General features: G+C 28.2%; 2 protein-coding genes across 2 annotated transcripts; both read left to right on the forward strand.

The window, feature by feature from the left end:
* The first annotated feature begins 5,421 nt into the window (after positions 1-5,421).
* Positions 5,422-10,100, forward strand: LOC113378006 (programmed cell death protein 2-like). Its single transcript, XM_026618494.1, is given in 9 exon segments — positions 5,422-5,545; positions 7,750-7,913; positions 8,142-8,351; positions 8,714-8,820; positions 8,919-9,046; positions 9,109-9,274; positions 9,342-9,516; positions 9,774-9,895; positions 9,898-10,100. Coding segments are annotated over 9 exon segments (1,377 nt in total). The 5' UTR covers positions 5,422-5,437; the 3' UTR covers positions 10,095-10,100.
* Positions 10,101-12,774: 2,674 nt separating this feature from the next.
* Positions 12,775-18,518, forward strand: LOC113376882 (dihydrolipoyl dehydrogenase, mitochondrial; the record flags this gene model as incomplete). The annotated part of the gene is made up of 11 exons (XM_026616971.1): positions 12,775-12,807; positions 14,715-14,783; positions 14,848-15,018; positions 15,193-15,336; positions 15,399-15,500; positions 16,581-16,805; positions 17,099-17,235; positions 17,341-17,530; positions 17,713-17,850; positions 17,952-18,041; positions 18,216-18,518. Coding segments are annotated over 11 exons (1,365 nt in total), but the record flags the coding sequence as incomplete, so codon positions are not given.
* Positions 18,519-19,473: the final 955 nt, after the last annotated feature.

Raw genomic sequence — 19,473 nt, forward strand, 5'->3', positions numbered from 1 at the left:
TACGGTTGCTTAAGTCGAACCCCCTCAGGAAATAATGCTGTGAAATTAAGTTCATAGAAAATATTTGGCTTTAATTGAATCTTTATTTAATTAGAATATGATTAACAATGACGAAATTTTAATTTTTTTTATTAAAATTTTACGTTTTTTTTTTAAATGTAATGCCTTAGTCGTACCACCTACAGCCCGAATCGTACTTACCACTTATAAACTGAATATGATTTAATGTAAGATCAACATTAAAATAAATCTCTGCATTTTATACACGTGATAAATACTTTTGTCTATCTTTCTGTCTATATTTTATGCTATGCCTAATTTGCTTTTCCTGTTGATTTTTTTAGAAGAAATTTGTTAGAAGAATGTCGAGTAAGGCTGTGGCGTTTGAGCACGTTTATATTAAATCCAATTAGAATTACTAGGGGAAGTATGGACAAAATGACTTGGTGTTTTGTTTTCTTAATGATATTTATTTATTTAATAATATTATAATGAATCTCAATAGTTTACTTTTTACTCATCTTAGATTTATTGAATACCAGCAACATAGTCTTTTAATGAAGTATGATAACATATATATTAAGGAAAAATGCAATCAATTACAATAACTATTTTGTTCACATGGTATGGACAAAATAGCATATAAGATAACGACATACTGAGATACTAATTTTAAAGAAGACACTTCACAAATAAATTCTTTGATAAATTTTTTGACATCAGCGCATGACCCATGATCCCAAAGGGAACAAATCATAGTTCGTAACCAGCTTTCGAAGGGCTGAGACAAAAATGAAAAAAAAAAATTATCAAATACCTGATTATTGCAATAAAATTTATCGAAATCACTAGTACTAATGTAAGTTCGGTGATTTTAATAAAAATAATTATAAGTAACATATAAGTCTCAAAAAAATACGACAAAACCATCCTCACAATAAACTTTTGAAGTCGTGATACACGTTTGAACTGATTAGGGGCGTCCATTGAGGGGCGGGTTGACAAAAAATCACAAAAAAATACGTGGGGGGTCTAATAAGATATCACGTGTATGTACCTTTTACCTACATTTTCAAAAATAAAAAAAAAATACGTTTTTTACGTAAATTTATACGGAAAATTATATGTAACTAAAAATACACGTGATGTTTGGTCGGGGAGGGGGGTAATACTAAATATCACGACGTATCATCAAGGAGGAGGGGGATCCAAAAATTCCTAAAAAATCGATCACGTGATTAATGGCAGCCTCCTTACTGCGACAAGACTGTGACAATGACGCTCAATATCTGACAGGATTTGATTATGGATTTCTTCACGTCATACAGTCGCGGAAAAGTTATTAAAACTGTCCAGTTTTTAAATAAGGCTTCTTTGTCATTTTGTCCATATATACCATTTTGTCCGTATTTTCCCTAATAGATAGAATATTACGTCTAATATATGTCTTCATCTCTGCATTTTATTTAATATGGATATAAATAAAATGCACAATATATTTTGTACTATATCATATTTTTAGTTTTTCAATAGTTTCTATCGACTAATGCTAACTAAGTCTTTTTAGTAAAATTATTTATTATATACTTTCCCCTAAAAATACTTTATATTAAATTATAATTATATTACTATTAGGAGATTAAGAAAATTAAACCCATTAGATTTAGCATAGTTAATTTACATTTTAGATTTATAATTATTTTGTGTGTATATATTACAAATGGAAAATGTCTACTACCGGGTAGTATTTTAAAATATTACTCTACAGTCTACACTTTAGTCATAATAATTGCTGAATGCTTTCTAGGCAGATGGAATTGGGTGGAAATTAAAAAAAAAATATAATTATTTGTCATTGGACAGAATGGTATTTCTAATATAATATAGATATCAATCTCTGCATTGTTATATAACTACAAGTATCATCATTAGATAGAAAAGCAAAGTAAGAACTATCTCTCCACCGTTCAATTTTTTTCCTACAAAGGGTTTATTACCTATTTTATGGGTGTGTAAATATACTTACCTCTTCAGAATTCATAAGGTCTGTTAATAAATATGTTCAATACAAACATGTATTCATTCGCCAAATATTATGCCGGCGACAAATATGATCCCATTCATATTGCATTGTTGCCGTCTGTCAACTGTCATAAATTTTCTATTGGGGGCGTACTTGACGAGGGCTGAACGATGGATTTGTTTGTATGTTCAAGGAGAAAAACATACTTAAGTTATTTTATTGTATTGCCACTTCTAATTTCCTAAATTTATTTTTGAAATTATATTGAAAAAATATGATTGGTTGAAAAATTATTCTGAAAATAATTTTTTACCTTGAGATGTTTTAAGTACTGAAACTGATTGCAACATATAGAATACTAATATTTTATTATTTAATAATAAACTTGAATTTTTGCTATGACTACGATTGCTGTGAAATTATATTTGTAATTTTCAAGGAAATTGAAATATATTATTTTTTGTGTTCATTCTTCTATGTAATCAAATTATTTTAACAAAAATTAGTTATGCAAAATATAATATATACATATCAGGTAAAAAGTAATTTGTTTATATATGGATTGTTGAGTTTCTTCGTAAATTAGTGATTAGAGCTACAGGATTTCAATGAAACGGTTCATTTTTGATACCCGCCCCGGGCAGTCTGATGTCAAGCAGTAGGAACATCGGTTTTCACTTCGATATATAGATAGCAATACGTTGAAAGAAGAATAGCACTTCCTCGGTATAGCTGCATAAATAAAAAATTCATCATTATTACTTAATGTTTATTAATAATATTTATTTATTTATTTATTTATTTATTTATTTATTTATTCATAAGCAAGCCGTAATCAATAATAATAAATATTATTTCAGGCTCTTGTCAAAATTGTTATTATTATTATTATTGTATTATATTATATATTATTATTATATATATATATATATATATATATATATATATATATATTATGAATATTAAATGCACGAAATGCCGTAATAATCGTAATATAATAAAAATATTTTTTATTTCTAATCTAACCGATTAATAAAGAAAACCTTATTAAATAAAATTTAAAAATAAGATCATAACACTAAAACTAACTAATTCTAATATATTTCTTTTAAAATCTTATAAGAATCGAAGTCTGTATCAAAAGAATACAATAGGATTTTCTCAACATTGGGTAGTTCCGATAAGAGTTTTAGTATCTTATTAGAATCATATTTATTAGAATCACATGAACAGTGAAATTAAATAATTAGTTCACAATCTACACATTTATTGAATAACAATTGGCATCATTTTATTCGAAAAGATCTTGCTTTTGTTCTAATATATTGAAATATAAATTTTATCAGTTGAAATTTTCAAATGAAAACTGCTGGGACTTTAAACTTGGTGTCTTGGAAATCATTCAACAGTCTGTTAAGAATTGTCATCTACTTTATCTATTTAATATTTTCTCGTATAACTTAATTTTGATATGCTGTAATTGAAATAAGTTTGAATTAAATGGAAAATGAAATTAGATGTTTACGGTAAATTTTCCATAATAAAATAAATTTGAAAATTAATACAGTGATACCGCGCTTAACGCTTCCTTGTTTAGCACTCTTTTATTTCAACCCGGGGATTCTTTAAAATATGGGAAAAATCGTAAAATTTGCGGAAAAAACGATTTTAAATGAGTTAAATGTGGAAGATCCCGAAAAAATAGACCAACTACTAGTCTTTCAAATAATAATGATAGGGAAGAAGGGCAAATATTTTAGTGGTGCTTGTAAATAATTTTGTGAACACTATGAGTGAAATTATGGATCATTTTTTTTAAATGATCCAAATTTCGGCTTCATATTTTGAATTCAGAAGATGCTTTATCCACTTAACAACTTTAGAATAAAACGCAAACTACATTAGATGCTATTTGACAAAGAGTCAAAAATTTGGAAACACAGAATACACTAAATGATCGGAACTAGATAGTATGTAACTAAATTTGTTTATAATTATTTTATTTTTGTGTAAAATTTTATGAATTTAATGTAAGTTATAGTAATCTCAAAAAAATCGAAAATAAATTTTTTTCCGTATCTTTACGTTTTAAAGTTTTCTGAGCATTTGGCATATTTTTTAAAAAATGGATGTATGTGTGTGACACAAACACAGTGTGTATGTCTATATGTGTGTGTGTGTGCGGATACAAATTTTCGTCGGCGATTTCGGGAACACGGATCAACCGATTTAAATAATTCAAATAACATTCAATTTGTATTGATAAAGAGACGTGCTGATTAGTTTTTGGACAAGGCAGGTCCAGCCGTTTCGAAGGTAACAAAACTTGTGTTAACAAAATGAAGAAATGATTAAATTGTTGGGAAGGCAGGTCTAGCGGTTTCGGAGATCAAGTCAAAAAGCATTATTAGACATATGCACATCAAATTATCAGATATTTTATAGAGATTGTAATAACAAGTATAAATTTTGTCTACATTTCTGCGGGCTCCGTAACATTGTTTGTCCGTTAGACTGCGACGCTGCGCTTACGCGCTTCGATATTTTGTCTCTATCCATATTCAGCGCGATTGCTTTGAAAAAAGTTCAAAATTTCCAAAATATTTGAAAATATAAAACAATATTGATTTTTTAAAAAAGTTTTTTTTCAAAAAGTCTTTTTTTTTAATTTCAAAATTATCAAAAATCAATTTTTTTCAAAGTTTAAAAAGATTAATTTTTGGTATAGAATGTTCCAGCAATTTGCCTTAAGCAATTTTCCTATTAATCACGTGAGGTTTTCAGGGGGAGGGGGCGTTTGACAAAAAATTAAAAAATATTACGAGGGAAAGGAGGGGTATATTGGGGTATCACGTGTACTTATTTTTTAACTAATTTTTTTAAAAAAGTTCAAACATTTTTAAATAAATTCAAAAATTGTACAGTTTTTTCGCGTAACTAAAAATACATGTGATGTTTGGTGGGGGAGGGGGGTAATTCTGAATATCACCATGGATCACCAAGGGGGAGGGGGGTCCAAAAATCCTTAAAAACTCGCTCACGTGATTAATGGACGTCCCCTACAGCACGATGCCATACACCACTAGTTTTTATTAAAAATTAACAGAGTTATTATAACCAATTTTTTGTTATCTTCTCCTAACTTCATTCCTAACATGTTAAAATGACCCCTTTAAGCGCGGTTTGGCTTTACGCGTTACTTTGAGAAAACGTAACTCCCGCGTTAAACAGGGTATTACTATAAATTTTAGGGGGATGTTTAGGAGTAAATATGGCACTTCAGGCCACATCTATATTGAAAATGACAAAATAAAGCCATTTTACATAGTTCTCCTACCCCATGATAGATGTCACTTTTCTTCAACCGTCCGGGTAACAGTAGGTCACTGTCGAAGTTGCTCGCGTCAGTTCATCATGGCAAAACATAATAATAGAGTTTATTTAGGATATGTAGATGAATATATAAGTGATAAACATGCATCTTTATTAAATAGTTGTTTAAATAAAATCGGTGGTTATGCTGTGAGTGAATTTTGTTCATAATATTGTTATAGTTATATATGTATTATTTTAGTTCTATAGTGTGACAATCGATAATAGCACGACCTAATTATTCATTACAGATAATAGTACAGATTTTTTTGACAAAATATATCCAGTTGTTTTAGCTGTGATTTTTGAAACAATTATTTAGTTTTTAAATCTTAATGTGTGCGTTTTTATTTATATTGACAATAAATTAAATTTTTTGAGGTTAAGCACATTTGTCTTGTCTTTTAAATTGACATAAATCAATTTTTATAACCATTCAAGTTGTTTCTAATCTTTATGTAAAATGTATTTATATATCATATTATTTTGATTTTAGTTAGTTTTTATACAATGATTCCACAAACAAAATGATACAAATGTTTAGTTAGTTTTTATACAATGATTTCCTAAACAAAATGATACATTATTGCCATCGATGTGTAGAATTTGTATACACATTCAATTTTAATTTTTAATTAGTTTTTATACAATGATTTCATAAACAAAATGATACATTATTTGTATATACATTTAATTTCAGAATGATATCAGAATTTGTATATACATTTAATTTTCATTTTTAATTAGTTTTTATACAATGATTTCATAAACAAAATGATACATTATTGCCATCGAAGTGTAGAATTTGTATATACATTTAATTTTAATTTTTAATTAGATAGTTTTTTTACAATGATTTCATAAACAAAATGATACATTATTGCCATCGATGTGTAGAATTTGTATACACATTCAATTTTAATTTTTAATTAGTTTTTATACAATGATTTCATAAACAAAATGATACATTATTGTCATCGATGCTCAGAATTTGTATATACATTTAATTTTCATTTTTAATTAGTTTTTATACAATGATTTCATAAACAAAATGATACATTATTGCCATCGAAGTGTAGAATTTGTATATACATTTAATTTTAATTTTTAATTAGATAGTTTTTTTACAATGATTTCATAAACAAAATGATACATTATTGCCATCGATGTGTAGAATTTGTACATACATTTAATTTTAATTTTTAATTAGTTTTTATACAATGATTCCATGAACAAAATGATACATTACTGCCATCGATGTGTAGAATTTGTATATATATATTTAATTTTAATTTTTAATTAGTTTTTATACAATGATTCCATAAACAAAATGATACATTATTGCCATCGATGTGTAGAATTTGTATATACATTTAATTTTAATATTTAATTAGTTAGTTTTTATACAATGATTTCATAAATTAAATGATACATTATTGCCATTGGTGTGTATAATTTGTATATACATTTAATTTTGATTTTTAATTAGTTTTTTACAATGGTTTCATAAACAAAATGATACATTATTGCCATCGATGTGTAGAATTTGTATATACATTTAAGTTTACTTTTTAATTAATTAGTTTTTATACAATGATTTCATAAACAAAATTGTACATTATTGCCATCAATGTGTAGAATTTGTATATACATTTAATTTAAATTTTTAATTAGTTTTTATACAATGATTTCATAAACAAAATGATACATTATTGCCATCGATGTGTAGAATTTGTATATACATTTAATTTTAATTTTTAATTAGTTTTCATACAATGATTCCATAAACAAAATGATACATTATTGCCATCGAGTATAGAATTTGAATATACATTTAATTTTAATTTTTAATTAGTTAGTTTTTTACTATGATTTCATAAACAAAATGATACATTATTGCCATCGATGTGTAGAATTTTCATATACATTTAATTTTAATTTTTAATTAGTTTTTATGCAATGATTCCATAAACAAAATGATACATTATTGCCATCGATGTGTAGAATTTATACAATGATTCCATAAACAAAATGTTACACTATTGCCATCGACATGTAGAATTTGTATATACATTTAATTTTAATTTTGTGTGTAACTATGTATTTTATAGTTCCATTTAAAAATTATTTTTGAGTTTTCTTTTAACTAGAAATTTTTATTATTTTGTTTATTTATATGTAATATTTATGGGCTATGCATACTTTTAATATTAATATTATGAATAACATTTTCAGTTCATTTTTTTGATCACTTTTTTTAGAACTATAGTATTTATGTTTTACACATAATATTATTATTATGAATAACGAAGTTAATTTTTCTGCCAGATAATATTTTATTATTTTTTTCTCAGGATTGGCCAATCAAAGGTGTTACAAATCGTTATCCATGTGCCCTATGTGGTTTGGAGAGGCCGCTTGTATTGCAAATATATGCACCTTTAGATGGTTCACCTTATCATAGGACATTATATTTGTTTGGATGCTTTAATCCGCATTGCTGGAATCAACCCCAGAGGTATAAAAAATGAAATATAAATAAAGTAAAAGCTCATGAACAAATTGCACAATATTGTGTCAAATTTTTTCTTTTGTGCCTTTCTTTAAAGTATTTTGTAATAATCTAAGTTTAGTATCATTATGTGTTATTTGTTTAAAGTCGTTTCTTTCAACTCAAGTTTTCTTCTTGCAAGAATAATTTATAGAGTTTGATCAAATTATTTACAAAGATCTTTTATTCTTTTAGCTGGACATGCATTCGATCTCAAGTTTTAGATGCTTCACAAGAGGAGAGACTAAGTCCTCAAACTAAAACATCCTCCAATCTTTCTGTGAAAGGTTTAACTGATATTTCTTCCTGGTGTAGTTCTGCCGATGATTGGGATTCCAATAACTCTCCAAGTGAGAATAATGATGAAGAAAATGGAAATGTTATTCAAGGCAACAATAATCAGAGGTAGTTTGAATTATCAATAGTAATCAGTGGTAATTAGGGACACTAGTTAAAGTGAAACTAAATTCGTCACAAAACTATTAATACATATATTGAGAAATAGGCTGAGAAGTATGACCCATTCTTTTTACACTACTTGTGTATTTTGAATATACATGCTCATCTCTTTTTTATAATTGTGATTTTGTAATATAGATAATTGACTATTAACAATCTATAGTTTTTATTATTATGCCAATTTCTATAATACATTCAAGAGGAATGATGTGTGATTTATCAATATTAGAATATCTCAATTGTTAACTCTTGTCATCTTTGATTATTTGACTACAATATTTTTTAATCATAAGCTATCTTTAATTTAGAATTTCTGATGAAGATGATGAGAGTGGCTCATTGGAATCGGACAGTATTGAGCATAGTTTAGGAAATATGGTCATAGATGATCGTAATGCTAATGTTGGAGCTCAGGGTGAGTTTGTTACAGCATGAAAATTTTGTTGCTTAAGGGTATTCATTGAGTTAAACTCAAATTGTATGAAATGGTTTTTGAAAAATATTTTGTATCAGGTGGTGGAGCGGCAGGTCGAGTTGATTCGTCAAGTGCCTCAGCTGAACTTGAAGGAGATGAATCTGAATTAGTAACAATTGATTCACCAGTTGCTCCTCAGTGTGATATTTATGCAATGTTGCATTGTGTAAGTTCAAATTATATTAATAATGATTTTCAGTGCTTTCATGTTCCATTTCCTATGTTCAGATTCCTGATATAGCTGAAATCAATAAATTCAAGGATACATCATGGGCATCATTTGCTTTTGAATCATATTTTATTGCAGTGGACGAAGAGCAAAATGAAGAAAGTTCAGTTGTATCTGATCATATCCAAGAGCTTTTACATGAATATCAAATGAAAAATGAAGAATGTAATTACAAATTATTATTTTGATGTATTATGTTTGATTTAGTATATGATTATCATGTATGTTATAGATAATTTAGGAAGTCCTGGTAGTCCGGAAGATGCAGTGGGTGCTTTTGCTCAAGTTGCCGCACCAGACGATCAATCACAATTAGAGGAATATGAAAAAAGTGGACCAGCTCATGGTGATATAACCTTTCACAACTTTTTGAGGCGGATTCAAAAAAATCCAGGACAAGTAATTAGGTGAAGATTTCACAATAATTTTTGTAGCTTAGTAAAAATCCAAGCAAAATGAATTTTTATTAAATTATTTAAAAACTTGCCAAGGTTTGTTTGGATTTTATATACTTAAAATTTATTATCGGGAAATAGAATATGATTATTTGGTAACACTAGTCACTTATATTTCTAGATGCAAAAAAATATACCACAGGAACTTGTTTACAGTTTACTAAGTTTTGAAAATATTTAATGCTGTCATAATTTTATTATTCATTCAGATATTGCCGCGAAGGTACACCGCTTTTGATGAGTTATTTGGCGGAAAGTTCTAAACCTAGTCAGTGTAGTCATTGTGGGGGTGATATGATATTTGAAATGCAAGTGCTTCCAACACTTATATCTAATTACGTCTTGTGCAATCACCTGGAATGCATTTAGAATTCGGAACCATCTTGGTTTACACATGTAAAACGAGTTGTTGGAGCAGTGGTGCTTCTTCCATGACTGAAGCAGTATTCTGCAAAATGAAAAATACTTCAAAAAATAATCACATTAATGTATTTTCTACTATGAGTAGAGTTCGGTTTTCTTTATCATAAAATTTTAGGTGGAATATCAAAGTAGATATTTAGAAATTGATAAGCTGTTTGCAATGTATTTTTACAATTGATTGCAAATAACAGAAAAATTTCTATTCTATAGATATAATATGTGTGAGTTTCGTATTTATTTTTATTCTCTTTTGATAAAGAGTAGTTTATACTTTTACCATATTATTTTATGCACTACATTGTTGTCTCAGTTTTGATTTGTAATGTATCGTAGCACATGGAACTTGATTTAGCTATTTACTACATTAATTGCTCGTTTTATTGCTTTTGTTTTGTTACTTATTTATTTTTAGTTTGTTATAATACTCCATATTGTAAGATTATTAAATTTCCAAAAGAGCAGTTTGTGTTTTTGCCTGATAATACGATTTGATCATTTTGTTTTCTTGTCATTTTAAGACATTCTGAATCGTTTCACATCAAAATTGGAAAAATTGGGTGTGTGAAACAATTTGTCAACTTTTTTTGATGTACGTAAGAATTTGATGCACTGATTTCAAAAATTTAATAGCCATTTGAAGAAACTTGAGTAGAACGTGCGTTGATTAATTTGCGAGACTATCTGCCGAGTCGTTTTACAGATTTAGCAGAAAAATGCAAAAAATTCCGTACATGTTTTCGTCAAAAATTTTGAACCGATTTTGAAATTCTAAAAATCATTCAAAAAAGATGTCATCAGTTCAGAATCGTGCTATTTAGTTTCTGGTGAAGATTGGTTGGTCGTTTCTACATAATAAATTGTTCAATACTTTTTTTGGCAATTTTGGTGAAGCATCGTATGATACATGATGAGAAAGTTCATAGTGTTAATGAACATCTTAAAATATTATAGGTCTAAGAAAAGTGGTTTAATTATAAGAATTCATCAACGTTTGGAATAATGGGCCGTGTTATCGTGATAACTATAAATTCAATCGTCATAATCTTGAAAGTTGATCAATCTTAATTCGTTTCGATTATGTCTATTATTTATACCCATATTAGGAAGTTTTTGCGAATCGTCTCAGGGATAAACGTTATGAAATTATGATAATAAAAATAGCAAGTTCTGCAATTATCTGTGACAACTTCCACCATGATATATGTTTTTGTTTCTTTGACTAATTTTTTTTAAATTCCCGTAGGGTAAGTTATTGGAATCGCCCAAAAATCGAAATTGAAAGTTTTTACGTTTCTTACGTTTTGAAGGTTTCTGAAAATTTTGGCGTACTTGAAAAAAAATGGGTGTGTGTGCATGTATGTATGTATGGATACAATTTTTGTCTACGTTTTCGGGCGCACGGATCAACCGATTTGAATGGTTCAAAAAACATTCGATTCCTATTGATAGGAAGATGTGCTGATTAGTTTCTGGCAAAGGCAGGTCCGACCGTTACGAAGATACAAAGCAAAGAGTGCAAAAAATAGAAATCGAGTTTTTGAGAGAACGGAGCATCTGATTTGAATGATCTAAAAAATATTCAATTCGTAATGATGGGGAGAAGTGGTGATTAGTTTTTGGCAAAGACAGGTCCAGCCGTTTGGAAGATACGGAGCTAAATGTACAAAAAATGGCAGTATTTGAGAGAACTAAGCATCTGATTTGAATGAGTCAAAGAACTTTCTGCTTGTGTTGGCAAAAGAATTGCTTTTGGAAAAAAAAATATTTCAAAAAAAATTTTTTGTATTTCGAAAATAATACAGATTTTAACTTATATACTTTATATAAATAATTTTAACTTTGCAATACATTTTATATAATACTTATAAATATTAGACAATGTTACAGAGTGTTTATAATAATTTATTTGAAAACCTCGAATCGAATCCTCGAATTTTTTATTAAGTTCCAGCAATTTATTTGGTTTAAGGAACGGTGCCATACACCACTAGTTTGTTTTGAAATAAAAAATTGAAACTAAACAGATTTTGTTATTTTCGCACATCGGACCGTTACGATGTTACTTCCGGTACCAATTGGTTAGGTTTTTTTTTGTATTGTTTGCGTCTTTGATTGTAATTTGTGATAATATTTCTAACGTAGAATTTTGATGCTTATTTATCTATGTCTGATACATTTTGTGCATAACGTTCTTATATATTTCTATAATAATGTTGAAAGCCAAAATTCCTTATCAATCTGTGCCACCGATTTCAGATTGTAGTGTTAGATGTCAAGGTTGCCATCAGATGGCTTGCACAATTGCGCACGCGAGCTGTCATTGTCATTCGACGATTGCAGATGTTTCAATTTTGAGTTAAAGTTGCCCTCTTTACCGACTCGCTCTCGATCGAGAGCCGTTTTTCGAACTAATTGAGTAAAGGTGTACTGCAAAATGATTTCAAACGTTTGTAATTATTTATCCACTCCATTAAAGGTTTGTTTTATAATACATTATCCGTTTGGAATTTGCTTCACGTAACATTGTTAAGTGTTTATAAAAATTATGTAACATAACCCTATTGTTATGACTTTGAAGTCTCTCTTTGAAGCCTTTTATCAATCCTTCAAGTGCTTTACTGGAATTATAAAATATGTCGATTTGCGTTAGTGTTTGTGTGCTTAAGAGTGAAGAAAACCCTCTTATTATATGCAATGTGTCAACTTTCATTACTATAATGTAGGAGAAAATTTAAGTTTATTGGTATTTTTAATTTAAAGTTGCGGAGCTCACCTTTAAGACATGTAGCAGCAATAAAAGCAGCCCAACTGGGCATGAAAGTGAGTCTATTTCATTAATAAAAAAAAAATGGTCCTTGGTATTTGTTCTCTGTATTACTTCTTATTCATACTTTTGCAATGAAACAATATCCTAGTGAATATGATTTAGTTTGACACTGACAGCTTTACATTACACACATAAGGTTGTTCGGAAAGTCAGTTCGTTTTTTTACCACTTAGGTTTTAACTATATTATTTTGAACCTAAATTTATTAACTTAAGCCTTATAATTATTATATGATTTGAAAGCTTATATTTTGAGGTCTGTGTGTAAAAAATTCTAATCAGTTACACGCTGTAGTTTTTGGTTGGTACCATTTTGAATACGAAAAGAATTAAGCAGCATTTTCATCATATTTTACTCTTTTGCTATAAAAATGGTTAAAATACTGTTTAAATCAAAGTTAAGTTGATCCATGTGTATGGAAATGATGTATTGATAATACAACAGTGCCAAAACTAATTTTCTAAATTTTATTCCTGGTATTTTGATGTCCAAGATGCATCACATCCAAGAAGTAGGGATGAAGCTGATAAAGACATGAGAAAGGATTTAATTGATGCTGATCGGTGAATAACAATACATGAAATCCCATTGAGTTCAAATTTATCAAATTTAACAGTTTATGTTTTGGTCTGGGATTTTCCTCGAAAATGAATGTATGGTTCTCATAGAAAGAAACCTGTGTCGTTGCACTAGCATCTGTGATTCGCCTTTGAAAAGCCCTGAAAATTATCAGGTTTTGAAGCAAATTATCACTAGGAATGTCAAATGGGATGTAAAGAATACAATATACGCAATTGCCCATGAAACAAAAAATAAGAATCTACTCAAAACAGGCGTAAAGCTGAAATTTTCCAGAAAAAGGTTATGCAGTATGTTTGGTAAGATTTTAAAGGAGTCGTTAATTTTTCAGCTTTTTTAGGATAACATAACGGTTAATTTGGATGTCTTATGTCATCAGCTGGAATAACTAAATGATATACTTTGATAGAAAAGGTCAGAATTAACCCATAAGCACGGTATAGTATTGTATCATGACGACCCAAGACCTCACATAAAGTTGTATGGGTAATGGGACATAATGCCACATTCATCACAGTCTCTAGACCTGCCATAACCGGACCATTATTTGTTTCGGTCACTCAAATTTTTAGGCGGTAAAACCTTCACCTCAAATGAGGAGGTTAAAAAGCACTTTGATCAGTTTTCTGATAATAAATGCGGTTCGATCAAAACTGTTAATACATAATTTATTAAAGTATTTGTTTATTGTATGAAAATTATTACATGCCAACATGTCTATAAAAAACGAAGTTACTTTCCGAACAACCTAATATTATGAAATATAATTATTAAATGTGATCATTTATGTCGAGCTAAATCATGAAATTATAATTTTAAAATAAAGAACTTCTTATGCATCAATGAGAAGTTTTAAGCCTCTATTCTATTCAATACTATGTTGAAACTTATAACAATAGGTGATTCATAATAAGTTTGACTAATTTTATTACAAATTCTATTTTCTTTTCAGACCGTCAGTATTGAAAGAACCTACATTAGGTGGAACTTGCCTTAATGTAGGATGCATTCCAAGTAAGGTATGTAGGTATGTTTTGTTTTACTTATATTGTTTATTGTATGAAAATTATTACATGCCAACATGTCTATAAAAAACGAAGTTACTTTCCGAACAACCTAATATTATGAAATATAATTATTAAATGTGATCATTTATGTCGAGCTAAATCATGAAATTATAATTTTAAAATAAAGAACTTCTTATGCATCAATGAGAAGGTTTTAAGCCTCTATTCTATTCAATACTATTTGTAAACTTATAACAATAGGTGATTCATAATAAGTTTGACTAATTTTATTACCAATTCTATTTTCTTTTCAGACCGTCAGTATTGAAAAGAACCCTACATTAGGTGGAACTTGCCTTAATGTAGGATGCATTCCAAGTAAGGTATGTAGGTATGTTTTGTTTTACTTATGTTACATTTTGTGATTATAGAGAAAAAATATTTTAGGCCCTTCTCAATAATTCTCACTATTATCATATGGCACATTCGGGTGAATTAGCAAAACGAGGAACAATAGTTTCTGGTGTACAACTCGATTTACCCACACTTATGGGAACGAAACTTACAGCAGTTAAACAATTGACTGGCGGCATTGCACAATTATTTAAGAAGAATAAGGTAAATATATTTTATGTGGCTATATGAAAATAACTTTGAGAGAATAATTATATTGGAATCTAATAGTTCAAGTTTGAGTAAGTTGCACTAATAAGTTTTTAATTAATACTTATATTCAGAAAATGAATATTTTTTAGTTTCACATCATAAATTTATTATCTATTTTTTATGTAGGTTGACTTAATCCATGGTCATGGTACGATTACCTCTCCTAATGAAGTCACTGCTACCAAAAATGATGGTACCACAGAAGTAGTAAAAACAAAGAACATTCTTATTGCTACTGGATCAGAAGTCACACCATTCCCCGGAATAACAGTAATAACTATTCAGTAACAATATTTAACTATTAACAATTATATATTCATTTAACTTTGCAGATTGATGAAAAATGTATTGTATCCAGTACCGGAGCACTGTCTTTGGAAGAAGTACCAAAAAGAATGGTTGTAATTGGTGCAGGAGTCATTGGCTTGGAACTGGTAAGATATTATGTTTAATCATCTCTTATTTAATTTAAATGAAACGGGCGAAGTGTGTGTGTAAGGTTCTTACGGGATTGAAGTGAAACTTATTTGCTATTGTACAAAATGACATTTAGGTAAAAATAAATACATCATATAACAATTTTGAATAATGTTTATTGATAATATGGTAACACTTGTGCTGCACACATTTATTATTGTCAACCATTATACACATTTATATAACGATAAATTATAAATTATATATTTATAATAGCATTAAAGATATGTATAATATTTAAAAACAATAAGATAATTTAAGTCATACTTCAAATATGACATGATCGGTTTGTCATTGTAATTAGCATTTAGAAATGAGAAATGAAGTTATTGCTGATTAATAAATTCTATAATCGTTCACACAGTGGATTATGTTAAACATGTAAATTTAACATATTTAAAACAAATATTGTTTTTGCAACTTTACTCATCATGTAATTGTGTTTGAAGAACTTTATGTAATTAAAATGAACACGCATTCATTGATTGATTGTATTTTTTTTACTTTTTTGCTGGCGATATAATCTCATTATTTGAACAGCTGTAATATCTGTCTTGCCTAAAAAATATTTTTCATTTTGATAACCTCAAAGATTTATAGAAACTATGAATAATAAAGAAATAATTTTTTATCAATAAACTTTCGTTTAGTATTCGCCACAAATGTTTAATTTGTTTCATTATTTTCAAGGAACAGAGTAAAATATTCTTCTGATTCAGGCATTTTTCATTAAATCAAGATTTGTACTACGATGTAACTTTAAAATGTTTATTTATTTATGCCGATTTCTTTCTTGATATCGGTACTCATACAACGTTGATGCCGATACGCATACAACGACAGATCTCTTTTCACATACACGACGACTAATCACAGTCGACCCGTATTGAAATGATTTCATCGAGAGCAAATGACGTACAGTTAGGGCGTAACGCAATTTCCGTTGCTGTTGTGCGGATTTACACCCTAGTCGCGCCTAAAGAAGTTTTACTTCAAAAAATGTATATTATACTCATGAAGCTGATTATTTGTTTTAGGGATCTGTTTGGAGTAGACTGGGTTCTCAAGTGACTGCTGTGGAGTTTATGACTTCTATTGGTGGAGCAGGAATTGATGGAGAAGTTGCCAAGACTTTCCAAAAGGTTTTAACTAAGCAAGGACTTAACTTCAAACTAGGAACTAAAGTTATGAGTGCTAAAAAAGAAGGAAATGTCATCAAAGTAGAAGTTGAGGATGTCAAAGATAATAGTAAAAAGGAAACAGTAAGTAATTGTTGTTAATAATCGAATAAAACACTAATTTATAATCAATTGTTTTACTAGTATATGTTTCAACAAAATTCAAAATATTTTGACACATCAAATTTTATATGATTATGCATAATTTGTATCTGTTTTTTTACAAGCCTTTTACAACAATCTAAATTTAATCTTAAAGATAATCTGATTCTATGAATTTTATACATTTGATAATATTGTCTTATCTGTATACATATTTAAATTTACTAGAATGTAGCCAATATCATATGATAAATTAGATTATACTTTCATTTTAGTTGGAATGTGAAGTCTTATTGGTATCTGTTGGACGCAGGCCATATACTGAAAGACTGGGACTGGAAGAAATAGGAATTGTGAAAGATGATAAAGGACGCATACCAGTTAATGGAAAATTCCAAACAGTTTGCCCAAGGTAGACAAATATATTAATTTGGTTTAATTGGACATTATTAGGAAAGAAAAAATATATAACATTGATACAAATGAATGTATTTTAAATGTTTCATTATTATTATAGTGTATTCGCAATTGGTGACTGTATTCACGGTCCCATGTTAGCACACAAGGCAGAAGATGAGGGCATTGTTTGTGTTGAAGGAATGAATGGTTATCCAGTACATATCGACTACAATTGTGTTCCTAGTGTCATTTATACCCACCCTGAGGTCGGCTGGGTTGGCAAAAGTGAGGAGGATCTTAAAAAGGAGGTATGTTAAATTGATATTATAATATTGTTTCTTCTCTTACATTTACTGAAATTCACTGGTTCCTTTACAAAATATTATTTGATGCTGTGATAATGATTCTAATTAGTTGCATATTTTAAAATTGGTTTGAAGATGCTTATTAGTTTTTTTTTTTTTCTTAAATCTTGATCTTTTATTTTTAGGGCATAGATTATAAAATAGGCAAATTCCCATTCATGGCTAACTCCAGAGCGAAAACAAATAATGATGTTGATGGATTTGTTAAAGTACTAGCAGAAAAATCTACAGATAAAATTCTTGGAACACACATTATTGGACCAGTAAGTGTAACATGGATCTTTATTACTAATTTAAATATTTAAACCTTAAAATGAAAATTGCTTTTCTTAATTATACATTTTGAATTATTTTCCATTTTTAGTCTGCAGGTGAATTGATCAATGAAGCTGTTCTAGCTATGGAATACGGAGCCTCTTGTGAAGACATTGCTAGAGTGTGCCATGCGCATCCTGTAAGAATTATTCTACATTTGTTTTTTCATTTTTTTTTCTATGCAGAGAATATTTTGCCAAAAGTTTATTTATTTGTGCATTTATTTTTCATAGTATTTTTAATTTTTACAATACTTTTTCAAAGCATTTATTACTTTGTTTACAACATGATTCAATAATTGAATTCTTTTCAGACATGTGCTGAAGCTCTTCGAGAAGCAAATTTGGCTGGCTACTTTGGAAAACCGATTAACTTCTAGTGATGCTGTGAGGATATTTTGTATAAATAGTTTTATAATTTTAGTTCAGCTATTATTGATGAGAAACATTTATAAAACTCATTTGTAAATATTTATAATGAAAAACCTTGTATGATCAATGATTTCATCATGCTTTGCAATGTGATTGTTGAGCACAAGTTTTATTTATATTGATTATATTTTTAAGTATTTCAATTAATATTGTTTCATTGATGTCTGCAACCAATAATTCCATGTTATTTTTCTGTATTTATTTTAAAAATATTACATTTAATAATTTAAGTATATTGTGAGATTTATATCAGGTTTATTTTTTTATGATTTGGATTAATTACACGTAATTTGGAACTAATATATTAGTTCCAAGAGCTAAAGGAAATAGAGAATATTTTCGTTCGATGTAGTTAATTCAAATATAAATAATTAGGCTTGATTTATTCATTTATTGTTAATAAAAAAAAAGATTTAAAAGAATTTTAATGTTGTTTTTGTTAATTTTCAAGATAAATATTTATGCTGTTACTCAAGTTATGATTTAATTGCAACTTTTTGTAAGAGCTTGCAAATACGTTGGTTGCATTAATCTACATAAAATTAATTGGTGAAAATAAAAAGTACATATATAACAAAGGTGGATCCTCATAAATAAGGAAGTCCACTTATTTTTATGCAAATTTTACTATGCTACTTCATTTAAGATGGCAGATTGCTTACCAATAAAACTGTTATTTATTTATTTAAAAGATAATACAAACAATAAGCACTTTAAATGGGATTGCTAAGTTTCATAAACTTCATTTCATTGAAGATTGAAGAAAGGAGAGAATGAGACTTTTAAATGCAAAACTACAGTTGTTTGTTTCCTTACATATAATTTGCAATTACTCTTTGTTACGAATAAAATTCTGAATTCGTTTTAATAGTATTGATTTTTTTAGTTTACTTAATAATGAAGCTATACTGTTTGCTTAGTTATCATATATTTTTATTATTTATATTTTTAAATAAGTTGTAATTTTATTTGCAAAAATTGAATACGTAGCTTTATTAAAGTTTTTGAATTTATAACATTAATATTTAAATATGTAACGTTGTAAATTCAACGGAAAGTGTGTTTTCAGAGCAAAGAGTAATTTGCAGATTCGTAGCAAAGAGTAATTTGCAATTACTCTTTGTTACGAATAAAATTCTG

This window comes from Ctenocephalides felis, unplaced genomic scaffold (assembly GCF_003426905.1).
Source record: "Ctenocephalides felis isolate EL2017-DRISC unplaced genomic scaffold, ASM342690v1 CF-g0.4_SCAFFOLD_01886, whole genome shotgun sequence".
In the NCBI taxonomy this organism is placed as follows: Eukaryota; Metazoa; Arthropoda; class Insecta; order Siphonaptera; family Pulicidae; genus Ctenocephalides; species Ctenocephalides felis.